The sequence below is a fragment of the Neomonachus schauinslandi genome, chromosome 7, assembly GCF_002201575.2.
Source record: "Neomonachus schauinslandi chromosome 7, ASM220157v2, whole genome shotgun sequence".
Taxonomy (NCBI): domain Eukaryota; kingdom Metazoa; phylum Chordata; class Mammalia; order Carnivora; family Phocidae; genus Neomonachus; species Neomonachus schauinslandi.
In genome coordinates this window covers 142,164,359-142,189,647 of record NC_058409.1, presented here as the reverse complement: position 1 = coordinate 142,189,647, position 25,289 = coordinate 142,164,359, and the positions used below count along the sequence as shown (strand labels likewise).

At 38.7% G+C, this 25,289-nt stretch overlaps 1 protein-coding gene across 1 annotated transcript in view; it reads right to left on the bottom strand.

Moving 5' to 3' along the window:
- The window catches only part of CTNND2 (catenin delta 2), an 896,858-nt gene that overhangs the window by 165,387 nt on the left and 706,182 nt on the right, over positions 1-25,289 (bottom strand). Inside the window, exon 13 of the mRNA XM_044916688.1 lies at positions 4,028-4,211. Coding sequence (XP_044772623.1) covers positions 4,028-4,211 — 184 coding nt within the window. The remainder of the gene's footprint in view (positions 1-4,027; positions 4,212-25,289) is intronic.

Here is a 25,289-nt window from a genome sequence, read left to right as displayed (position 1 = left end):
CACTCAGGAGCTGTCGAGAAGCAAAGTAAAGGAGCCAACACAAAGGGGAGTAAGTCCATCGCCAGTTGGGTGCACAGTTGGCTATGTTGCTCTGAGCACAGATCTGTTCCTGTCACCTCATAGGACACTGTATTTCCTCTCCGTGTGGAAATAGTGGGATGATCTGGACCAGGAGTCAGGATGTGAGTTCAAGTATTGGCTTCCCAACCTACTAACCATGAGCTGTCAAACATACAATAAATACAAGAACAAGCGATGTATTTGAAGCAGAAATTTCTGGTCCTTGGAAGACAGGGATTTTACACATCAAAATACTCATTTAATTTTATTTGAAAATCTTGTCTCTATTGACAATGCATAAAATTAGTTAATAAATATCATGTTGCCGGGTCAAACCTTGGAATGAACAAACACACACATGTGCGCACGTATAACATACACACAGCTTCATTCTTTGATTTCTCTAGAATTCATGAGAAAGGATAGTTTCCATTCAAACTCAGTATTAGAGAAAATATCACCCGAGGACAGCTAGCTGAATTAAATTTAACTGACATCTCACCTATCAAAAATATTTAAATAGTGACTCATGTACATTGCTCCTTGTAATTTTTTAAATTCCAAGTGTTATTTGGTAATGAATGGTAATGAGAAAATCACACTCTCAAAATAAATTCATAAAATGTATAATTATGACGAGGATTGAATTATATGTAACTCCAGATCCTTAAAGGCTATGGAGGATTCCTAGAAGTTGAAATACATAAAAGTAAATACTTGAAAAGAATTTTAATACAACCGGATGGTCCTCAACAATAATGCCTTAGTTTTAAAAATGCTTCTTTAATATGATCTAAAAAAGGAAGAGAATAAGAAATATTGTGTGCATATCTTATGTTATTTTTTGAAGGTTAATAATTTTCTTTGCCTTCATAGTGAAATATCCAGAAATCACATGAAATGAACTGAATTGTTTGCATGCTGTGACACTCAAGGTGTTTTATACCAACTCAGTCGCCGTTCTTTCCAGAGTTGTCTGTTGAATTCCTTACACACCTGTGAGCGGGCAGATCCATTTTGTAGGCCAAATGCAGCTGGTTCTCGGTTACCAGCTAAACAAGGTCCTGAATCCTATACTTAACGTTCTAGCCAGATTTCATGGAATATGATAGTGGTGGTCATGACGCATTGGAAAAGAATTATAACATGCAAATTTAGCATTTTATACAATTTAGGCAACTTTCAAAATCAAAGCTATAAATTAATAGGCCAGATCAAAGTATGCAAATGTTATACAAGCTTACTATATCCTTTTGGGTAGGAATTCACTGTATCACTTTATATACAGTATATATTTAGTACATGAAAAAGACAAGGACAACTGCTGTGATTTTTTTTTTTTCTTTAAGAAGCACCAAAGCACCAAATTCTTTCTAAATATTTTGATAGAAGAAAATGTTCCTTGCAAAGGTACCAGCCCAGATCTGTTTTATAAACTGAGACAATCTGGTTGTTAATTTCCATTTTAAGAAGTATATTCAAATCATTTCTGCAGTTCTGGGAGGACTTTTGCTGGGCCTTGTTTATTTCTACCTTCCGGGTCCCTCCCGAGCACAGAGCAGACTCTCAGCAAATGCTCATGGACAACACTGTTGAAAGGCAGGAACAGCACAAGAAATAATTTCTTTAATGTAAATAAAAAGCTAGGCTTTCTCAGAAAAATCAAGAATGTATATAACCTCAAAAATTAAAATCTAGAATCTTCCATCATGATAAAAACATTTGTGACTGTTCTGGTGTGTTGCCAACACTGGCTGTAAGTTAAGTGCCAAGTATTAGTAGAAATTTCTGGAAACTTTGTACCCACTGAGTATTCAATAAATGCATTTTAGCCCCTCCCCAAGGCTATTTTCTTCCTCTCTTAGTTCAAACTGCTCATCACTGTGGAATGATTCATGAACACATTCAAATAAGGGGAGAGATTATTATTTCTTTCTGTAGAAGGGCAGAGGGTCAATGAATTAAGAGGGAAGTTAAGTATTCACCATATATTGAAGGGTTTTGCTTTGCCAATCACAAGGTAACTCAGAACTAAGAGATAAACCCCTAAACCTGGTTGCATCTTAACTAAGAAAACCCAATTTGGCTACATGAAACTCTTTCTAAATGAGTTTTTTGCTTCCTATGTTGTGGTTGCTCCTTGCCACATTCAGCAGCTGAAGCCAAGCCTCTGTGTGTGGGAACAAACCAACCTTCTCTCTAGGTCACAGCCCAGATGCTAAACTCAGCCAGATGACCTACCAGGGGGATTCACAAACCTACGCGGTCTAGCTTCTTCATCTGACTTTTCATCAAATGGTGCTGAATGCATGCTAAGGGCAGTGGCCTACCTCCATTAATCAAACATCTTGAATGCGTAATTATGTTACTGTATCATTCAAAGAGAATTTTAACTGACAGAGTGAACCAGGTCTTTACTGACCATACTTCTACAATTGATTCTGAGGCACTTTTCCCATGATCAGGAACAACAGACCATTTCCTTTTCTTTCCTTTCCTTCCTTCCTTCCTCCCTTCCTCTTTCCCTCCCTCCCTCCCTCCCTCCCTCCCTCTCTCTCTCTCTCTCTCTCTCTTTCTTTCTTTCTTTCTTTCTTTCAACTCTTTAAAAGTCAAAGATGCTCAGGAGGGAAAAAAAAAACTACCTATAATAGTTGCAAATAACTGAACTAAGAAAATCAGGTATAAAAAGTGAGAAGTGTCTACAGTTTTAGCCTTTGGAAGGAGTTACAGTTCTGGTAGGGCAGGTTTCTGAAGGATAACAGAATGTAAGAGGTTATAAAATAAATGTCTCAACAGGGAGTTTTGGAGAACTGTAAATTTGGCTTATGGTAAAGCTTTGCCAGAGAAATCATGTCCAAAGATCATTATTTTGTGACCTTGAGGAAAAGCAAAATCATTAGAGGATTTCCTATTCCTGTCTGTGAATACATGTCAATATTTATGGAGGCAGACTCACTTTATCTCCCTCTATGCACGCACATTTACACAAACACGCCACTCTTCTCAAGACTGGAAGTTGGGAGCATTGTTATAAATATTCATGAGATAATTATTATTAACGTCACCAAAGTGATTTTGTTCCTCCTCAGGAGAGACTGGTTTTTGCACCTAGAAACCAATCAACTGTAGGAAAAATGACAGCTTTGAGGCAGCCCAGATAAAACAATTCTGTACATTTTATGTTTGAAATATAGATTATTTGACTGGGTGTTCTTCTGAGTCACCCTTTTGCCCTCATCTCATCATTAAGTTTATCCAGCAGAGATTTCCACCTTTGGTACAAAATACAGCATCCTTGGGAGCACAGTTTCCAGAGATGGGAAAAACTGTATCTTGATTATTACATTCTTTTCTAAGAGCAACAATTAAACAAAAGTAAAGATGATTCTAAGGCTTCTCAAGAAGTTTCTGGGGGATGATTTTTGCAAAAGTGCATTGAGAGAGAATTAGAACGTACTTGCTACTTTTATTATTTAAAAAAACATTTCATACAACAGACTTTATTAAGAAGTTATCTCTAAGCAATTATAGTTCTGGCAGTCACAGAGAAAATTTTTTTAAAAATAAAAAATGAAACTAACTAGCGATGACAGTTAACTAGATCCCTATGTGTATGCCATAGGCCCTCCCCCAACCAATTGGCCTGCCTGGCTGTTCTATATGCATAATATATTATAACATGGGAAATTACTGTGAACTCTTGTCTTTTAAAAAACTAATTATTTTTGGTGGGAATGAAAATGTTTATTTTTTTGCCCAAGACTCAAGAAAACATGTTAAGTAAGTAAAAAACTAATAGTGGAAGATGTCTACCCCTCCTTAGTACCTCATTAGAAATCGTTTTTGCTAGCTTCTTATCCTCCTTTACCATCTTTCTGGGACACTCTGATCCTCAGTGAAACAGCGGTTGAAGTTAGAGAAACAAAGTGAATGACAGCAGGAGGAGGGCCACCAGGATGGGACTCACCTTAGGCATCCAGTTGCATTTCGCAGCACCTGTGAGGAATGCAGCTGTATTTTCCGATCATCCTGAAGAGGTGAATTTTCCCAGCCTGAATGGGGGATAATCACGGCATTGGTCAACACTGCAAGAGTGTCCTGGATGATTGGCATTTTGAGTGCGTCGCAAGATGAGAGGTTCCAAAGGACTCCTGCAAGACACACATACACAGAGCTTTGGGACAGCCACTCTTTTTTTCTCATTTCCAAAGCGTTTTCCCTCATCAAGTTAACAGCATGGGCAGGACGGACGAAGAGAGGATGAGCACATGTCCTAGAGCATATCTTTAATTCCTTAACACCTGTGAGAACCCACTGAAGGGGCGTTGTGAAAATCTGACAAGTGGGCAGAGGACCTGTGTTATGATTGTCTTTGTGCCATCATGATGAGTAACAAGTTGGAGCTCTGATCTGAATGGAGGATACCAACCAGACTTCTGTTTACTATTAATAAAATGGGACCAAGTATCCAAAATCTAACCAAGATGGAAGAGCTGTGAAAGTTATCTGAGCTACAAACTAGTAGAACATCTTGGTTTTATCCCAGATCTCAATATGCACATATGGACTGTCGGATTGACTTGGCCTCCATTTAGAACCAGCCACCATTACGCGGGACCTTATGAAAATCCAGAACCAGGTCTGACGACAACGGGATCAACAAGGAATTTAAATTTACTGTCACTTGTGACAGCTTTGTCAGTTTTTCTCAGAAAGCAATGCTCGTGGAGGACCCAGAGATTGGTAACTAGGACAGAGAGCAGCAGAAAGTGGAGAGCATGTCTGCAGTGGACAGACTATAACCATCATTAATGTAGGCAGAGCAAAAGCAAAGGTCTTAGGTCAGGTGGAATTTTTTAGGCTTTTAAATATTTTTAAACAAAACCTTAAAATGGGATCAAGTCTAGAAAAACTCATCAGTATTGCATAGAAGTTATAATATTTGAAAATGTTTTAATTTTTTTCTTTTTAAAACAGTTTTTTTAATTAACATATAATGTATTATTTGTTTCAGGAGTACAGGTCTGTGATTCATCAGTGTTACACAATTCACAGCGCTCACCATAGTACATATCCTCCCCCTTTTAAGGTATTTTTTGTTATTGTTCAAAACAGAACACATAAAGGTAAAAGAAACAGAATTATAGTCTACTTTTTTATGAAAGAAAAATTGTATTTTCTCTCAAGACTAATCTAAGTAGACATTATCACTGCAGATACTGAGAATAAAATATCATGGTTATCTTTAGAAACACAACTTCCATCTTACTTGTTTAATAAGTTTTCAGTAAATTTTAAGACGAGATTGTGTTTCGTCTATTGTGTTAGGAATAGAACAAACAGAACACAGGTATTCCTGAAATTTATTAGTATCTTCATGGTATATGTTGAACTTATCAAGGGCATGAATAATATTAATCTGAAAGTTGATAATGTTGGATTGTTCATAACTGTAGGGACAGTTTTACATTGGTTCTATAAAAATGTGACTGTAGAGACAAACTCTTTTTCTTTTTTTTTTTTTTTGAAGATTTTATTTGTCAGAGAGAGAGAGAGAGAGAGCACAAGTAGAGGAAGTAGCAGACAGAGAAGCTGGCTCCCTGCTGAGCAAGGAGCCCGATGCGGGGCTGGAGCCCAGAACCCTGAGATCATGACCTGAGCTGAAGGCAGACGCTTCATGGACTGAGCCACCCAGGCGCCCCAAGACAAACTCTTTTCAACTGTCTTTCAAAATAACATTTGCTGGGCATTTTACTGAGGTAAATGCAAAGGAAATAAAATGTTTTTGGTGCCCATTACGTATAAATCAATCCTCTAGTACAGGGGGTTGGCTTGAGGCAAATCCTGCCTGCTTGTTTTTGTAAATAAAGTTTTATTGGAACATAGCTCTGCCTGTATTATTTACATACTGTCTATGGCCCACAAGGGAAGAGTTGAATATAGGTTGACTATATGGCCCATAAAGCCTAAAAAATTTACTATCTGGCCCTTTACAGAAAGATTTTTCCCCACCCTGCTTTAGCATATAGACCATTTTCTATAAATTTCTGTGTGCAGGTTTGCATCGCCGTTGGTATTGTAAGTTGGGTACACAAAAAATGCTCAGTAGTACACAGAAAGTGCCCCAAAATATATTCTGATTCAGATGGATTTGAAATGCTATCAATATTATCATGTACATTTATCTTGTTTTAAATAATATATAAAGCTGTGTATTCATTCAATCAAGAAATATTTTATTAAATTTTAGATAATCAAAATACATTCATTTCCAATCTTAGCAAAAATTCTTTTTTCTAATAAAATAGATTTGCAAACTTAAAAAGCATATTAAAATGAAATTAATGTCTATCCCAGTATTTGAAGGTAACTTTACAAAGTACCACATTCAAGGGTTTATGTCTATTCTTCTAAGTATACTATGCACACATACAGACAGAAAATTTAGATTTTTTCATTCTGAAATCCTGATTTGAAAATATCAATCCATGAAAACTGAAGTATGTAGGTGCACCTGGGTGGCTCAGTTGGTTAAGCGTCTGCCTTCGGCTCAGGTCAAGATCCCAGGGTCCTGGGATCGAGTCCCACATTGGGCTCCTTCCTTAGTGGGGAGTCTGCTTCTCCCTCTGCTCATGATCTCTCTCTCTCTCAAATAAATAAATAAATCTTTTAAAAAAAGAAAATTAGGGCATGTAAATGTTCTAAAATATGGGTGGCGTGTTTTGCTGTAAAATACATTTCCTCTAAAAGCTAAATAGCAAAAGAGAAATTTTTGCATTTTTACATGCAATGAATTTAAAAGAATCTAAAGGCATTCTATGATAATAAAGCAGTTTTTACTGTTTTCTTTCTTTTTTTTTAATTAGAGAGAGAGTGAGTGAGAATGGTGTTGGGGGTGGTGAGGACAGAGGGAGAGAGACAATCTCCAGCATAGTTTCCACTGAGCACGGAGCCAGATGCGGGCTCAATCTCACAATCCTGAGATCACAACCTGCGCCAAAATCAAGAGTCAGACCCTTAACTGACTGGGCCACCCAGGCACCCTTACTGGTTTCTAAAAATCAGAAAAAAAGGTCAGAAGAGGGGAAAATCAAAGGAAATGTAAAGGTCTAATCTAATATCTGATAGAAGTGAACAGATGGAAAGGAGATGGTCCAAGATAACTCTTTATTGGGCTCTTCTCTCCATTACTTCCCTCATTAATTCATTAACTAGGATAAGCTCATTCAGAACCGAGCAGGGACAGGAGTCTCCTAGTTCCCATTTGCTGCATCTTTCCAGGCTGGCTCCATCTGTGTATCACATTCCAGAGAGCTTATCACAGCGCTTGCCCCATCTCTGAACTTTCTATATTACTTCACATCTGCAACCCCCAAGTGCTTCCTGACCCATGAGAGCTACAGTGGACCTCTGATCAGAGGCTGCTTTTATCACCTCTGCTTGGGTGACGACTTGGTCAAGTGGATGTAATGTGGCAGAATTTCTTTTGGGGGGAATTCCGTCAACCGGTTGCAGGGAGCCCTCAAAACTTTGAGTTTGGGTTAGATTATCTGGACACAGAGACAAGCTTGAGTGTAGAACCACAAGTTTCTGGGGCCGTTTGAGATAAACACTGACATGCCTGGCAGAAGTCAAAAGTGGGTAACAGCCAAGAACTCTATAGCTGTCTTGCTACAGACAAACAGACAGACAGACAGACACACATCCATTAGTCCTGGCAGACAGGAGAGAGATTAGTGAGAAAAACGACCAAATCTGGGCATTCTCTATAAAGAAATGAAGAAATGGTTGTTCTGCTCACATTTCTCTTCACTCCTTCCTCTTTCTTCTGTTCTTCTGTGCTGGTTTAACATTTTTGTTCTTCTCTCTTTTGACATCCCTTTCTAATGGTGGAGCCCAATCCTTCTCCCTGTGCATGAGCACTGGACTTAGAGACTTGCTCTGATCCGCATAATATGGTGGAGGTGATGGTGGGTGGCTTCTGAGGCTGGGTCACAGAAAAGGCACTGTGGCTTCCTCCAAGCCCTATCTTGGATTGCTTGTTGAGGGGAAGCCTGCTCTCATACTGGGGGGACCTTCAAGTGATGCCCTGAAGAGGCCCATGTGGCAAAGAACGGGACCTCCAGCCAACGGCCATGGAAAGACCGCCTTGGGAGTGGGACCTCCAGCCCCAGCTAAACCTTCAGATGATGCAGCCCCCTGAGGGATGCTGAGCCAGAACCACCCAGGTTTGTCACTCCTGGACTCTTGACACTCAGACACTGTATGGGGTCCCTTCTCCTTCCTCTCCTTTCTCTTTGTCTCTGGACTCATTCCCCCCCCCTCCACAACACTTTTTTCTTAGCTACCCCTGTCATTATAACTTAGATCCACTTGTTCTCTTATCCTCTTCATAAAGTGTATTGTGAGAGAACAGAAGATCCAGGAAGGAGGATCTGGCTAAACACTGCAACTAAATAAAAAATGCATTTTGATTTAGATTATAAATGATGAACTTTTTTTTTTCTTTTTTAGTACGTGTGCTGCTGAAGGGAGCACTCTGAGTGATTAACTTTTAAAAATGTATCCATCTTCATGTTTGCAATTTATTAAATGGCCACTTTCTTGAATGTGGAATAATCCTGTTTCATTTTTCTATTGCTGCTGTAACAAGTTACCACGGACATAGTGCTTAAAACAACACATATTTATTATCTTACAATTCTGCAGGTCTTAAGTCTAAAACAGATCAGCAGGGTGGTGCTCCTTTTGGAGGCTCTAAGAGAACTTCCTCGTCTTTTTTTAAAGAAGATTTTATTTATTGATTTGAGAGAGAGAGATTACGAGAGCAGGAGTGGGCAGGGGGAGGGATGCAGGGCTTGATCCCAGAATCCTGAGATCATGACCTAAGCTGAAGGCAGATGCTTAACTAACTGAGCCACCCAGACGCCCCTGTCTTTTCTGACTTCTAAAGGTTTGCCTGTGCTCCTTGGCTTGAGGCCCTTCTCACTCTGACCTCAGCATCCATTATCATATTCCCTTCTCGGACTTTGATACCCCCGCCTCCCTGTTATAAGGATTGTTGTGATCTCACTGAGCCACCTGGGTAATCAGGGATAACCTTCCCATCCCAAGATCCTTAACTTAATCCCATCTGCAAAGCCCCTTCTACTATGTAAGATAACATTCACAGGCCCTGAGAATTAAGACATGGACACCTTTGGGGAGCCAACATTCAATACCACACAACCCGTTAAAATACTGCTATGCTTCAAATAAAATTAAACCTCTTCTTACAGCTTCATGGTCAGGAGTTCCACTACATCTCTAAATTCATCCTGAATCACTCATTCATTTATTCACTCCATGCACATTAAGGACCTAGGGGCCAGGTTCTGTTTGATGCTGAGGTTACATTACTGAATAAAACAAAATGTCCCTACACTCAGGGTCCTTCCATGGTTGTAACAGTCATTCTACTGTAGCCAACATGGCCATATTTCTTCTCCTTGAACACACAAGCTCATTTGTAGCTCAGATCTCTTAGATTTACTGCTCTCTTAGCCTGTAACATTCTTCTCCAACCTTTCCAAGGCTGATCTTTATTTCTGCTCACATGTACCTTAAATGTGCAAAAACTCAGAGAAACATTTCTGGATCATTCTAAACTACTTCCCCGACACTTGCTAAGTGTTTTAATTTTCCTATTTTCCATGCTTTTTTATTATTTGATCTTCTGCCCTTTGCTCACTATTCTTCCCCACAACAAGGTCCCGGCCATGACATGAAAACAACGGGTCTGTCTGAGTGTTCATAGCATACAGAACACATACAGCACATAGACTGTGCTCTGACACATATTAGGTGCTTACCAAACAGGTGCTAAATAAATAAAAGAACCAATAACTAGATGATAGACCCTTATCAGATGACAGGTGCTCCAAGCATTGTGCACTCCTTAAATATTACAGTGTGGCAAAATGAAGTCATGATTTAAAGAAATAAAATAGCAGAGGTTACAAATAATAAATCCAAATGAGAATACAAAATGTTACTTCAATGAGATTATAACCCTTGACTCTACAGAAATTCTACTTTTAGCTAGTAGAGAAAAATTTGTATCACTAAAAAACATTAGTCAATTTAGCATTAGAAGGCTTATCTCTAATGCTTCATTTGGGCAATTATCTTTTATTAACTCCCTGATAATTCTAAATTAGCCAAGGTAGTACTAAAATTTCCATTTGTGAAAAAACGGTGGAATAAACTGAATTCACAGTGGTATTTAGTAACCATGCAAGCTACTTCATTTATTCTTATCTGAAAGTAACATAAAGATGTTTTAGTATTTTGGTTGATGGTCACTAGCAAATTTCAATTTACCCAATGAAAATATGTTAATTTCTTTGAGATTAAAATCTCCAATAAAATTGTTTTATGGCATCTTTCCTTTAATTATATGTATTCAATAGCTTTCCCTTACAGTATAAAATTATTACTGTTCCAAATATAATTTTGATGGTAGGTTTAGTTGAGAAGACATTTAAATAACTAATTATGTATACTAAATATATTTAAAATATAGTTTATTTTTATTTCAGGCATAGGGTGGCTCCTTTCCTTGAGATTATCCATATTCATGAGCAATAACTGGTTTATTAAAATTTCTTTAATAAAATCTTAATTACTTTCATTGGATACTTTATTTTAATAGAGGGTAATTGTGGGGGTTTTTTCCTCCCTAAAAGAGGTAAAGGATATCTTTAAAAAACTCAGTTTGACAGAAAATGTATTTTAATAATTGTAAGTCTTAAATCATGATAAAATCAAACACTGCCTATGGCTATGCAAGTCTTTCCTGTGACCCCTCATTTGCTTTTAATCTTTAGACCTAAAACACAATCCCTGAACATGGGTAAGGCTCAAACCAAAGACAAGTTGTATTGAATTCATTTTAAATAAGTGCTTTAAACATTTATTTTTAATTCATCAGCTAATTAAAAATTAACTTGATGTATTTATGAAGATTTATTTTTAAATGAATCTATCATTCATCTTATTCTGAGAGTGAAAATTTATGCACCTGGGGAAGGGAGAGAAGAGAGGAATGGGGGCAAATGAGTTACCTGCCTCCTCTATCCCCACCTGTTCATGCTTGAAGTCCTGGGTGGGAGGAAGGTGGCTGATCAAAATCTGGAGGCCCATGACACCCTACACTCATTCTATGCGTGTGCATGAGTGTGTGTGCTTATGCATGAGTGTGTGCGTGTGCACGAGTGTGTGCATTTGTGTGTGCGCATGTGTGCACGTGCATGTTGCATGCAGGTATCTAGGTGTGTGCATCTGAGTATTTGGGTGTATAAGTGAAACACTTCCAACTATCACTGAGAAGTCATGACCCTCAAGGTGTGGTTGTGAATTAGCAGTCTTGAAAGTTCTCCCAGATGGTATATGGGAGAGCCTCAACAAGACTGGCACACCACCCTCATTTAACGCTTTTAAAAATAAAACCATTGACCTTAAGTCAATGTCAAACTTTACCAAAATGTTGCTACAATAATGGGCAGTTCAAAGTAAAAAGCAACTAATGGGACTACATCACACTACAAAGCTTCTGCACAGCAAAAAATGAAAAGAAAAAAAAAAAAGGCCATCTAGGAATGGGGCAAAATATTTGCAAACCATATATCGAACCACGGGTTATGTCCAAAGTCCGTAAGGAACTCCTACAACTCAGTAACAAAACATAAACATTTGAATAAATATGGGCAGAGGAACAGAATAGATATTTTTCTAAAGAAGACACCCAAATGGACAGCAGGTACCTGAAAAGATATTTGACATCACTCATCAAATCAAAACCACAGTGAGATCTCACCTCACACCTGTTAGAATGGCTAGTATCAAAAAGACAAGAGATAAGTATTGGTGAAGATGTGGAGAAGAGGGAACCCTTATGCACTACAGGGGTGAATGTAAATTAGTGGGGTCATTATGGAAGACAGTATGGATGATCCTCAAAAAGTTAAAAATAGAAATACCCTAGTATCCAGCGATCCAGCAATCCCATTGCCAGGTACATACCTAAAAGGAATGAAAATAGGATATAGAAAAGATATGTGCACTTCTCTGTCTATTGCACTGTTATTCAGAACAGGCAAGATACAGAAACAACCTCACCCTCTATCAGTGGATGAATGGATAAAGAAGATGGGATACATATATATGGAATATTACACATGGCCACAAGAAAGAAGGAAGTCCTGCCAGTTATGACAACATGGATGGACTTTGAGGACATTATGCTAAGTGAGATAAGCCACAGAAAGACAAATACACCGTGATACCACTTACATGTGGGATCTAAAAAACCACACTTATAAAAACAGAGAGTAGAATGGTAATCATCAGGGGCTGGGAGGTGGGAGAATTAAGATATTTAAGGGTATAAAAACGCAATGAGTAGGTAAGTAAGTTCTGGGGATCTGATGCACAGCGTGGTGATCATACACAACAATACTGTATTATAAGCTTTATAGTTGTTAAGAGACTAGATCTTAACTGTTCCCACCACAAAGGAGAGTGATAGTTATGCAACATGACAGATGTGTTAGATAACACTAGGTAGTAAACCTGTTACAATACACAAATGTATCAAACCAACACCTTATGCATCTTAAACTTACACAATGCATTATGTCAATTTTATCTCAAAAACAGTAAAAATTATTTTTAAAAAATGTGCTATGTGAATGATACTTTGAGAACAGTGATTTGAGGAAATGGATGTGATAGTCATTCTGTTAGGCGTGCGGAGGAGTGTTTTAAAACACACATAATAAAGATGGTTGTTAACAGAGCTATAGAGAAGAATTTAATTTAAGCACTTAGTGTCATGCATCATAGGAAATCTTATAAGTAATTGTATATATTATTGTTTTAGGAAATTAGGATTGGATGCTGGATAGTGTGACAAAGCCTGAGGGGATTTTATCAATTGAATATCAATATTTCTGGGATATATGTGAGAAAAAAAATTCTTTGTTAAGATTGGAAGTTTTGTCTTACTTTTGTAAACCTTCCCCCAAGAGCAATCCATTTTTTGATGCTAAGTGATTCCCACCACCCAATTTATAAAGAACCTAAATTTAGGACCATTAAAAATAATTTTAAAAATTAAAAGAAAATGGCTAATTCATTAGGCCAAAACTCCTCAGGTTTTCTTTCCAGAGTTCCAGGAGCTGGCTGACCAGAACGAATGACCTCTGCGTTCTCCGCTTTAACATTCCAGGAGAAGAAAGTGCAGTGATCACGGGGCTTAGGTGAAGGTTAATCCTTTTAGAATTCAACTCACCCAATCATTCTGAGTTGAGAGTCTCTCACAGAGGTACTGAGGAGATGAGAGAGCGCTGCAGGGGCTGATAAATGTGTGGGGTGAGCAGGCAGAAGAACTAGACTGTCAGACTCAATTGTCACCCCACTATTACCACTGCTGGCTTCTAGCCCCAATACAGAATTCTTTCTAAAAGCATCGCATACGCATTAAATGCAGAGAATCAAGCAGAATTAACCTTGCTTATTTTCAAAATAGGTATAGCATTTGGTTAACTCCAGAATGGATGAAGAGTGAGCTGTTCTTCACATTAGCAAGTAAATCAGATCTTTGCTTTTACAAACGAAGCAAATTCTGGTTTGAGCTGATTACATCTACCTGGGCCCCATGAGAGGTTTTAATTCCTGAAGTTCTAAAACAACTTGGTTATTGACGCAGCCATGGATGTTGAGGTGCTGTCTCGTTCCAAAGCCAAAACTGATCCCAGCAACACTCTGATGTTCAAATTTTAGCACTACCAGTGCACATTAAAAGTGTCGAACATGCTAGTATAGATTAGTATAGGCAAGAGGCCCATATTCACTTACAATTTTTATTAATAATTTAAGAAATGATCTTCACTGGTTTCAGAGCTGGAACTAATTTTGATGAAAACGAGGTAGTTTTATAGACAAAAGATGGTGACTTTTTTTGAAGAAAGCATCAAAATTTAGGTGTGTCTATGATATCTCTCTCCATCTCAAGTTGGATTCTGTAGATCTAAGCTCTTTTGAATTATAGTAAGTGTTTACAATAAAGGAATAACAAGCCAGATTCGAGTCATCAGAAATGAGGCTTATCTTCAGCTGGGACCAGGCAATGCAGCTCCTATCTAAGAAGGAAGAAGCTCTTCTCACGGTATTTTATTTTTAAGTAAATTGTAGTTGAAAATAATTTGGAGGTGAAGGGTACCAAAATATGCCACCCCCAAATACAGCTCCTTGGCATATGGATAATTTTGAGTGAAAGGCCACTGAGCACCAACCACCAGGTAGAAAAAACTCTCCACTCAGCACAACTTGTCCTTTTGTAAAGGAAATTTACATTTAGAAAGGAAATTTCCATTTGTCAAGATGTCTCCCTCTTTTGTACCAGGAAGAGGAGGACTCCTAACGACTCTTAACAATAAAGAAAGAACCAACTTAAATCTGTAATCAAACATTAGCAAACAACCTTGTTTGACCATACTTTTCTTAGTCACTTTCCCATAACTTGTCTCCCCCTCTCTGAAGCCCCAAGCCCCTTTTCCTTTGTTTAGCTGAAGATGCTATATAAGCACAAATTCTAACCACCTCTTTGAGCTATGCATCACTGTGTGCTCCCACATGTATGTGCCATATGCATGTTAAGAAACTTGTTTTTCTCTCATTAATCTGTCTTTTGCTTGTCTAAATTACAGGACCCCAGCCGGAGAACCTAAGAGGGGTACAGGAAAAAAAAGATATATTTTCCTCCCGTACAAGATGTCAATGTCTGATAGTCACCATCTGTGAAAGTCATGGGTTCATGTTTGAACACAACATTTTGTAAATGAACCATAGAATTCTTTATTTTTCAATTCCCAAGAGATCAAGAGTTAGGAATATAAAATTGGGCTTGCGTGAAACTAGATCCTTCCTCAGTGACCCTGGGTAAGCCAGACCTTGAAAACAATGTCACCAAAGTACCCAAGCTGAGTTTTATAATCTCTGGAACCTGGCCCTGGGCCTCTTTTTCTAAAAGTGACTGCAGTTAAAGATTATGTCCTTTTATCTGACAACTGTCATATTCTTCTTTGTAGTAATAAAGATGATTTCTTATACTTTGGTTGTGTAGGTTTGTATAGTCCAAATCACATGTATTAAATAAAGTAACTTATTCAAAAATGATTGAGGAAGGGAGGGAGGATGGAAGGGAGAAAAAAAAGGGGGATGAGAGAGGGAGAGGGAGAGAGAGATTCAGAGACAATCAGCTACATGATAATTATGATTTTTAGAAAATGGGAGGTGAAAGCGCCATAATTTCTGGCCCTGGGTTAAATGATATGGGAACAGACTAATCCAACTGCTTGTTCTAGAAAATACCTACATCTGGAAGTTCAGACTATGAACTAATCAGCTTGCTTATCAAAAATAATAGTTTGCTTATCAAACTATTATTCATGACCCCTGCCTCCCCATGCCAGCAGTCCAGAGCTATTATGTTATAACTCTGTCCAAACCCAGGTGTTTCCCGCCTTGGAACACCCACCTTAAAAACACCCAGCCAAGGACCTACAGCTTTATAAATACACTGCCCAGTTTCCCTTTTGACTCCTACCAGGTGGTATTCTCCATTACTATAGTAAATCCAATAAACTTAGCTTTGCTGATCTATAGGATTTTCTGGTGGTCTTTGGAGGAGTTGACAGTTGGCAAACGACATATATTACTGAAAATGAGTAGATAAGCTAATTTCATCTTCAACACAGAGCCTGGCACATTCCTGAAACTGCAGGGCATCCATTGACCATAAAGCCATGACTTTATGTGGATAACCATGGGTGTTACACTGTTTGCACCTGTATTAATAAGTACCATAACCCAGAAGTTGCAAAGCCCCACACGCTTCTTGGTTGGGCCCCAGGCTGCCATTCCAAACTCTCTGGGCTTAGAGTGAGTAGGCAAATATGAAATTATAGAACCTTGCACAAAGATAAGGATGGCTATCTCCTTGAGGTTTTCTTTATTATACTACAGGTAGCAAGCACATCCTCCTCACTCCTCCTGCCAGGAATCAACATAAAGACTCAAACTGAATTTGTGGGAGCATCCTTAGCTAAGAATCCCTGCAAAGAAGATATCTGGGGACACTCTTCTATATTGGGGCCACTTTAAAGTGCAACCTTGGTTCCTACGGTTCTCACCAAGAAGCTGCCTTGATGAAGACTGGTGGCAGAGTGAGAAGAGCAGGAGTTGGGAATCAGGCTGGAAGTTTAATTCAGCTCTCACATCATCAGGATTAAAAAGAGCTTAGCTCCCAGTGGGCTATCCATAGTTCCTACTGAATGAAAGAATATGGAATGAATGACATTATCGAGTCATGATGATGTTCACATACAGGGATCTCAGATTTTCAGAGTGTGACTGAGCTGGGCGTCCAAAATAAGAGCACACTGAAAAAAAAAGAAAACAAGAAGAAAAATAGCCAAATATACCTAACATTTTTGAGTTCTTGTGATACATGAGGATTTTTGCTATCATCTTGCATGTATTAACTCACGTAAACCTTCAGCAATTTCCATTGTACAGATGAAGAAAGTGAGACACAGAGCAGTTGAGTCGCTCATCTAAGGGTATTACACGTGTAGGTGAAAGTGAAGGTCAGTAGCCTGGCCATGATGCATAGGAACAATCAGACAGACATTAGGCACGTAAATCTGCTACTTGAAATTGGAGAGAGGTGATGTGGTTTGCAGTCTTCTGAAGTACAACACACATGAACACAAGAGAATGTTCTGCTTTTCATCTTTTGCCAGTTTCTTTTTAGCCTCGGGTCATGTAGCTTGAGATATTTTAAGGAGTCATTTGAGTTCATAGAATGAAGAATATTCCACTTTGAAACAACTTTTGCAAATAATTTTTTCTTGCAAACCTTAATTCTGTTGACCTGTACTAAAAATTTGCAGCTATAATCTTCCATGGAGAAAATACTGAACAAAAACCAGATTGAGATGAAGGGCAATTTTAAAACAAATCCTTTCCCTATCCATTGCACTAATTTTAAAACAAGGTCTTATTTTCCATTAAATAAAAACTGTTTCATATTGCTGTTCCATCATAACAATACCAATGGTAATCACAAGTGCTCATTTTTGAACCATTACCATGTCACATGCATTATTTTATTAATTCTTTACCCCAACCCTGGGAGAGAGGTATTGCTATTGATTTCATTTTACAGATTCATAACTAAAGATTTAAGAGGTTACAAAAATCTCCCAAGGACAGGTAACAAACAAGAGAGAAAGAGCTGGGATATAAATATAGGCTCTCATAGTCCAAATTATCTTGACTTTTAGAGACACTCTATTCAGAGGTTATTTTTCATGGAAAATATGATGACAGTGGATAAGAACATTAAGACTCAACTATTATCTCTGCTGGCCATTCTCAAATTTGTATTTCTGAGTTTCATTTCTATAACTCCACATTTGAACATTTGTTGCTGCATATTTTCCTCTAAGCATATTTCCCTCCCCTTCATATTCCCCAAGCTAATCTACTACCCAAATTAGAGATCTGGGGAAACTTCCATTTCCTTGTGCCATTTCTTTGGTTTTAATTTTTCAGCAGATATTTTGTGAATGCCTATGAAAACAAAGGACTGCTATGCACTCTGGGTAACATACTGTGAATAAAGCAGTGTCTACCTGGGGAGAGAAAGCAGGCACTTGCCCAGTGAAAAGTGAAACTTACACTATCAGGTAGTATGTGATAAAATCCACCAGACCCAGGGGCGCCTGGGTGGCTCAGTCGTTAAGCGTCTGCCTTCGGCTCAGGTCATGATCCCAGGGTCCTGGGATCGAGCCCCGCATCGGGCTCCCTACTCCGCGGGAAGCCTGCTCCTCCCTCTCCCACTCCCCCTGCTTGTGTTCCCTCTCTCGCTGTGTCTCTCTCTGTCAAATAAATAAAATCTTTAAAAAAAAAAAAAATCCACCAGCCCTCAGAAATGATGTGCCATGAGAATTCAGGTAACAAAAGATCACCCAGGGAAGGGATCACAGAAGTCTACCTGGAAGAGGGGAGGGTCTTTGGTTGGCCCTTGAAGGATGAGAATAATTAGACATGGAATGGGAGCGAGGCATCCAGGTATCCAGAAAGAGAGAGAGAGAGAGAAGACTTGCAGATATGAAGATAGTCTTAATGTCCATGGGATCAATTGTATAGTAGATGCCCACTAAAAAGTTAATTGAGTAAAAAAAAATGCATTTTTCAACAGTCAAAAGGAAATATCATTTGGGCAATCACAGTCTTATGCCAGAATGGTAGTTTTCCTATCCACCATGAGAAAATTAAGAAATATACATATGCGCAGGCCCCATCTCTGGGGTTTCTGGTCTAAGTGGTCTAAGTGGGCCCTGCCACCAGCATTTTTTCTTTCTTTCTTTCTTTTTTTTTTTTTTGTAAGACTAGCAAGGTGAAGAACCAGTGGAAGTTATCATATCTCAGCTATGGAGAACTTAACTGAGTTCATCAATGTTACCTTCTTGAACTGTGACTTCTTGCTGAAGAATACGGAAAAACTACCTGTTTTATGGAATATTATGCAGTCATCAAAAGGAATGAGTTCTTGCCATTTGCAACGACATGGATGGAACTGGAGGATGTTATGCTGAGCGAAGTAAGTCAATCAGAGAAAGACATGTATCATATGACCTCACTGATATGAGGAATTCTTAATCTCAGGAAACAAACTGAGGGTTGCTGGAGTGGGGAGTGAGGTGGGAGGGATGGGGTGGCTGGGTGATAGACATTGGGGAGGGTATGTGCTATGGTGAGTGCTGTGAATTGTGCAAGACTGTTGAATCACAGATCTGTACCTCTGAAACAAATAATGCAATATATGTTAAGAAAAAAAAAAAAGAAGATAGCAGGAGGGGAAGAATGAAGGGGGGGAAATCGGAGGGGGAGACGAACCAAGAGAGACGATGGGCTCTGAAAAACAAACTGAGGGTTCTAGAGGGGAGGGGGGTGGGAGGATGGGTTAGCCTGGTGATGGGTATTAAAGAGGGCACATTCTGCATGGAGCACTGGGTGTTATGCACAAACAATGAATCATGGAACACTACATCAAAAACTAATGATGTAATGTATGGTGATTAACATAACAGTAAAAAATTTTAAAAAAAGAGGGCACGCATTGAATGGCGCACTGGGTGTTATATGCAAACAATGAATCATGGAACAGTACATCAAAACTAACGATGTAATGTATGGTGATTAACATAACATAATAAAATTTTAAAAATGCAAAAAAACAAAAAAACTACCTGTTTTGACAGAAGGCAAGTGATTAGTGATCTCCTGATCTGAGATCATGTTCTTTGATGTCATCATGACCCAACTACCTCACTCAATCCTGTAGTTGTTCATTGATTTGATTATTCATTCAATAAAGAGAATATTCTTTGTCTAGCAGAACAGTTTAAAGACTTAGAGAGAGTAAGCCACCCAAGAACTCAATTCCACCAACATTTGGTGATTTTGCTAAAGCTCCTCTGGACAGCTGGGGAGATAGTGGGAAAGGGGGCAGGGGTCTCAGGTCTCAAAGGAACTTTTGTGGGGCTGCTGAGACCGGGACAGAGAGAACAGCCTACTTAGGAAGTAAAAGGAAGGTCTGCATGGCCAGACAGTGTGTGGGATGGTGGAACGGACACTTCACTCGCTTCCTCTGTGCTTAGCTGGATTTTCAGTAAGGTTGAAGTTAAGACTTCGAGAGTGGGTCATAGACACTCTCTGCTTTAGCCTCAAGGGAACCCCTTGTGCTTTTGTTTCTAGGTGTCTTAGGAAAACTGATGTTCAATTATGAATTCAAGGCATTTGATTTTTCCAGTTTCCTACCAACTCCCATTGCTCTTTTTTTTTTAAGATTTTATTGATTTGATGGAGAGAGAGAGAGAGCACAAGCTGGGGGAGCGGCAGAGGGAGAGAGAGAAGCAGGCTCCCCGCTGAGCAGGGAGCCCGATGCGGGGCTTGATCCCAGGATCCCGGGATCATGACCTGAGCCGAAGGCAGACGTTTAACCCACTGAGCCACCCAGGTGCCCCTCCATTGCACTTAAAAAACAAAACCCCCAAAGCCCAACTGTGCCCTTGTGCTGAGTCTCCCAGGCACCCAAGCCCTCTGGCTTGCAGCTGGGTTCAGCTAATGGCGGAACTGGTAGTAGAGCGCGAGGAGAGAGTGTGGGATGTTTCTGCTTCCCATGCTCCCCGTCCTCAGTTATGCCCATAGGGCTGAGACCCTTTGTGGCTACAGCACCTCATCTCCACGGCTCCTGACTTCTGGAAATACTGCTTCCTTTTCACTATTTCCACTGGTGACAGTCACTAGCTGCCTGACCAAGTGGTTTCTTGGCTCTGCCCACATCTTGGAAAAAAGGACCTTCATTAAATTCTCTCCAGAATCCCAGCCGAGTGTGCCTTACATGTCCTGCTGGAACCCTGATTAAAGTGGGTGAGCAGGGGACACATCCTAAGAAGGGCCTCAGATGCCTGGGTCAGAAGTTTCTCTTTTATCCATAAGTGCAGTGGGATAACATTAAGCAGGTAATTGTCACAACATGTTTTATTATGTTTCATTCCTTCCTGGTGCATCCACAGCACTAGAAAACAAAGTACAAGATACATTTCTAACTAGTCACCCAGGTACAAGGGTAGCTTTAAAAAAAAAAGCCTTTTTCTAAATTAAGAAGAAATTTACATAACATACAATAAGCCATTTTAAAAAATGTACAAATCAGTGGCCATTAGTACATTCGCTAGAATGTGCAACCATCTCCTCTATCTAGTTCCAAAATATTTTCTATCACTCCAAAAAGGGTGATTGGTTTTTAAAGATACCATTTTGGAGGCTTTTGGCAGAGAACAGGCTGAAATGAGGGAAGAAGTGAGCTGATCACTTCAGAATTCCGGGTTGGGGTGGGGGTGTGGGGGGAGAGACAATCAGGTCTACAGAGAGGGAAGTGGTCAAGTGTGACACAGAAGGTCTGGCCGGGTTAGATGGACTGGATGGACTGGATGGAGGGGTGGGGGAGAAATTGGGGATTGCAGTTGGGGATGTGTTGACTTTGAGATGCCAATTAGCCAGCCAATGGCGATGTCAAGAGGCAGCTGGATGCTCGAGTCTGGGGCCCAGCAGAGAGAAATTTAGAGCCCTCTGCATTTAGACGGTCTTCAGAACTGCGGAATGGGAGGTAGTCACAGAAACAGAATTCCAATAAAGAACCAAAAGCCCAGGGCTGGTCCTTTAAGGGTCTGGTGCTGAAGGCGGGTTGGCATAAAGAAGAAAAGTGCTATAAAAATTTTAGCTGCACAAGCAGTTAACCTTGAGAAACATGGCTCCTCTTGAGACTGAGATGACACCTTCCTGTTAGTTGAAGTTTATTTATTTTTTACTTTTTTATTTTTTTTGTATCACAGGTAATCAGAAAGGTTAACTTCTCCTTTTCTTATGCACATTCATGAAATGCCTCACTGCAGTTCTCATTTAAAAGCATCTGTTTTAGGCCCATCAATGGGTTGATTGAGGACAAATGAAAAGGAGCCATCCAGTTGATCATTACAGCCCATATTTAGTGCCTATAAGCAGAACGAATGACATGAGGGGATAAAATCACTGATTTTAGGTATTTCCCGAATCAAAGCCGCAGCAACATACCCAGAGCATGGCAAAGCATGCATAATGGCAAAGCCTCTATTATGACTGCAATGTAAAGTGTAATAGGATTTTCAGAAAACAATTTAGGAAAAGTGACAATCTTGCTTATTTAAATGCTATGTGACATTCGGCATTGCTCCTTCAGGTAAAATTACAAAATTGATAAAATGACTTAGAGATATTGTTGAATATGCGGAACACATGTAATGCATTTATCTGTTGACTAACCCTCAGGTTAGTATAAAAACTACATTGTTTCCTGAAAATTGAAGGCAACTTTTACTTAGTCATTATGCCAAAAGTTTGGAATTTCTATGTTTTACTTCAAACCAAATTTTGCAATGCATCTGATGTTTTTTGCCATTAACAATTTCTCTGTGGGTATAGAGTATAAGATAAACTCCCTTTTACATTATACAGTTAATTTTTATCAAATTTTAAGTTCCCCCCCAAGTGCCTGTTCTGGTATATATTTGAAAATTCTCTGAGATGCTAATAGCTTTATTTTTTTCTGATTATAAAATTAACACATGATGACCTTAAAATCTTCAGTCTCTTTAAAAGGGACAAAAGAGTTTTAAAAAAAGAAATTCACTAGAAGAACACGCTTTTGTACATCTCTCTATGCTCATCATACGCTGACGTGTGTCATTTTACAGAAATAGACCCGCAGCATACTTGCTATTTACTTTTTGCATTCAACAGATGCCATTTTGTTGATATTTTGATATCAACAAATAACTAACCACATCTTAATTTTTAATGTGCGGTCATGTTCTATTTGATGGACTCTTTTATCCAATCTTGGACTGACAGACATTTAGGTTGCATCTAATTTGTTTTGCCAACATCAGCTCTTACTGGGTGCCTGAAAATGTTTTAAACACTTTCCATATACTAATTCATTTGCTCTGGAGGTCTTTTTAAAATAGTTCCTTGGTATAAATTCCTAAAACTTGAATTGCTGGGTAAAGAGTCTGCATATTTTAATTTTTTTATTAATTTTTTTATTATGTTATGTTAATCACCATACATTACATCACTAGTTTTTGATGTAGTGTTCCATGATTCATTGTTTGCGTATAACACCCAGGGCTCCATGCAGAACGTGCCCTCTTTAATACCCATCACCAGGCTAACCCATCCCCCCACCCCCCTCCCCTGCATATTTTAATATTGAGGCACATTGCCAAAATGTTCTCCAGGAAGAACCTATGACATTTTCACCAACAGGATGGTTCTGTTGTCGCTAGCCAATGCTGCACACCAAGAACCATTTTCGTCTTTGGAGATTTAATGCCAAACATGGTGCCTCCTTCCCACTGGCATTCCTTTTAATTAAACTTCTTTTTATGAGCATATTAGCTGCTTGCATGTTGTTTTCTGAAATGCCAGTTCATATTTTTTTTTTGTTATTTTATTTCCCAGTTGGATCATACAGGGGAATAAACACATAAATAAAGCTACTAAAAGTTGCAGTTAGGAAGACCCTGAAGAATTCAGAAGTTATCAGAACCAGTATTGATGCCTAGACAAGCATTACCTCTTTTTCTTATTTCTAATTGTCATTTTTTGTGACTCTTTGTCTACTGACACCTACATTTCACTTTTAATGATGTCTTTTAATTAATTTGTTTCCTAGGACTAATCTTGCGTTTTAAAATCCAAGTGACATTTGTCTTTGCTATTTCCCACCTTTACCTTGTCTCTTGGTGGAGCAAACTTAAACAATTATAAACAGATTGTATATAAAGGCTTTGGAAACCTGTAGCTAACAGACATGTACGTTGTTGACAATGGATACTAACATTTACACCGTTTCAAAGGCAAACTCTGTTCTCTGTTGCCAGTGTCTGAGAGCATAAAGCTCTATCCATCCACTTCAGTAAGTATATCCATCACATTGTGTTTGTTGGTTGAGGGTAGTAACATGGATAGGGTTGAAGAGTAGGATAAACTCACTCAAGGAATGAGTTCCTACTTAGCTATTTGGTAATTTTCACCCCTCTCTCCAACCACACTACTGTGAAAGCCCTGCTTCCTTAGCTTGCAATAATGGGAACTCTGGATTCATAACATCCTAATTGGACTCTGTTGTCATGATTCTGAAGCATTATTTCTAGCTTGAAATACCACAATAACCTAACTGTTCTCACCACCTTTGTTTATCTCAAACCAGGCTATTTATTCCAATCCATCATGTCATTGCTGTCAGATTTCCCACCCCACGGTAGGGATTCATGTCCTACTCAAATACCATCTGTTTCTCCCCATAACCAACAGATTTAAGAACAAATGACACCATCAAGAGCAAATGACATAATCAAAGACCAAGGTGGTAGGATTTGCTGATATGTTTTTCAAATAAGTTTGTTATATAAACTCTTATTAAGAGTAAGGATAATAACATTAAAGTATAACTTCCTTTCTCAGTCTGAGCTAATGAGGTCCGGGTACCCATTCCTGTGACTGAATGTTATAAACAGATGGAGTTTGTAACACCTGTAAAGATGGATCAGTATTATATCCCTTAGCTAACCTCAACAAATCCCAAAACACTTTGATTTTCAGTGAAGACTATGTAAGTTGAAGTTAGGGTTCCAAGTGGAAAGTGTGTTGTAGATATTCTGTGCCTTACATTCAAGGGAAATCTCTGTGCTTTTGTTCCTAAGTGTCTAGATAGGAAGACTGATATTCAATTAAAAATTTAAGGTATTTGATTTTTAGTTTCCTACCAATTCTATATCTACAACATGGTGATATCCAACAAACTGTAGTCAGGACTCACATTGTTAGTTTAAAAAAACAGCAAGAAATTCTTGGTCTACTCAAGAATCAAAGGCACTATTTATTTGAGACTCCAGAGTTTTTTAATAGAAAAATTAATCAAAACATATATACACATGCATGTACAAAATAAATGCACTATAAGTGATTACAACAGCTTTTATCTATCAACTCCTAGAGAGTAGAAAAAAATATTTAGGGGAAGTAAGAGTTTGAGGGACATCACTTCTTTTAGTCTTGCTTAGAGCTATTAGATCTACAATATGCCCTCATTAAGTGACATATGATTAATTATTAGGTAGAAATGCTTATATCACCCATTAAAATTATGAAAAATATCTTGCAAAAACAATCTTTGTGATCTTTGATATTGAGCTGTTCTTTATGGCAATAATTAGCACTGTCAGTGATTTCTTCAGTCAAATTATGATTTGTGATGAAAGCATACATTAGATGAAAAGTATCCTCAACTCTAGTATAGGAAAACATGTATCAATTCATTAAAAAACTCTGTTGTTTGTATCAGATAAATGTATATAAGGTAACACATCAATTCCTGGCAGCTACTGGTATGGTGGTAGTGAAGGTAGTGTTGATGGTGGTGGAGGTGGTGATGGTGGTGATGGTGATGGTGATAGGGATGGTGGTGGAGGTGGTGATGGTGGTGGTGATAGGGATGGTGGTGGAGGTGGTGA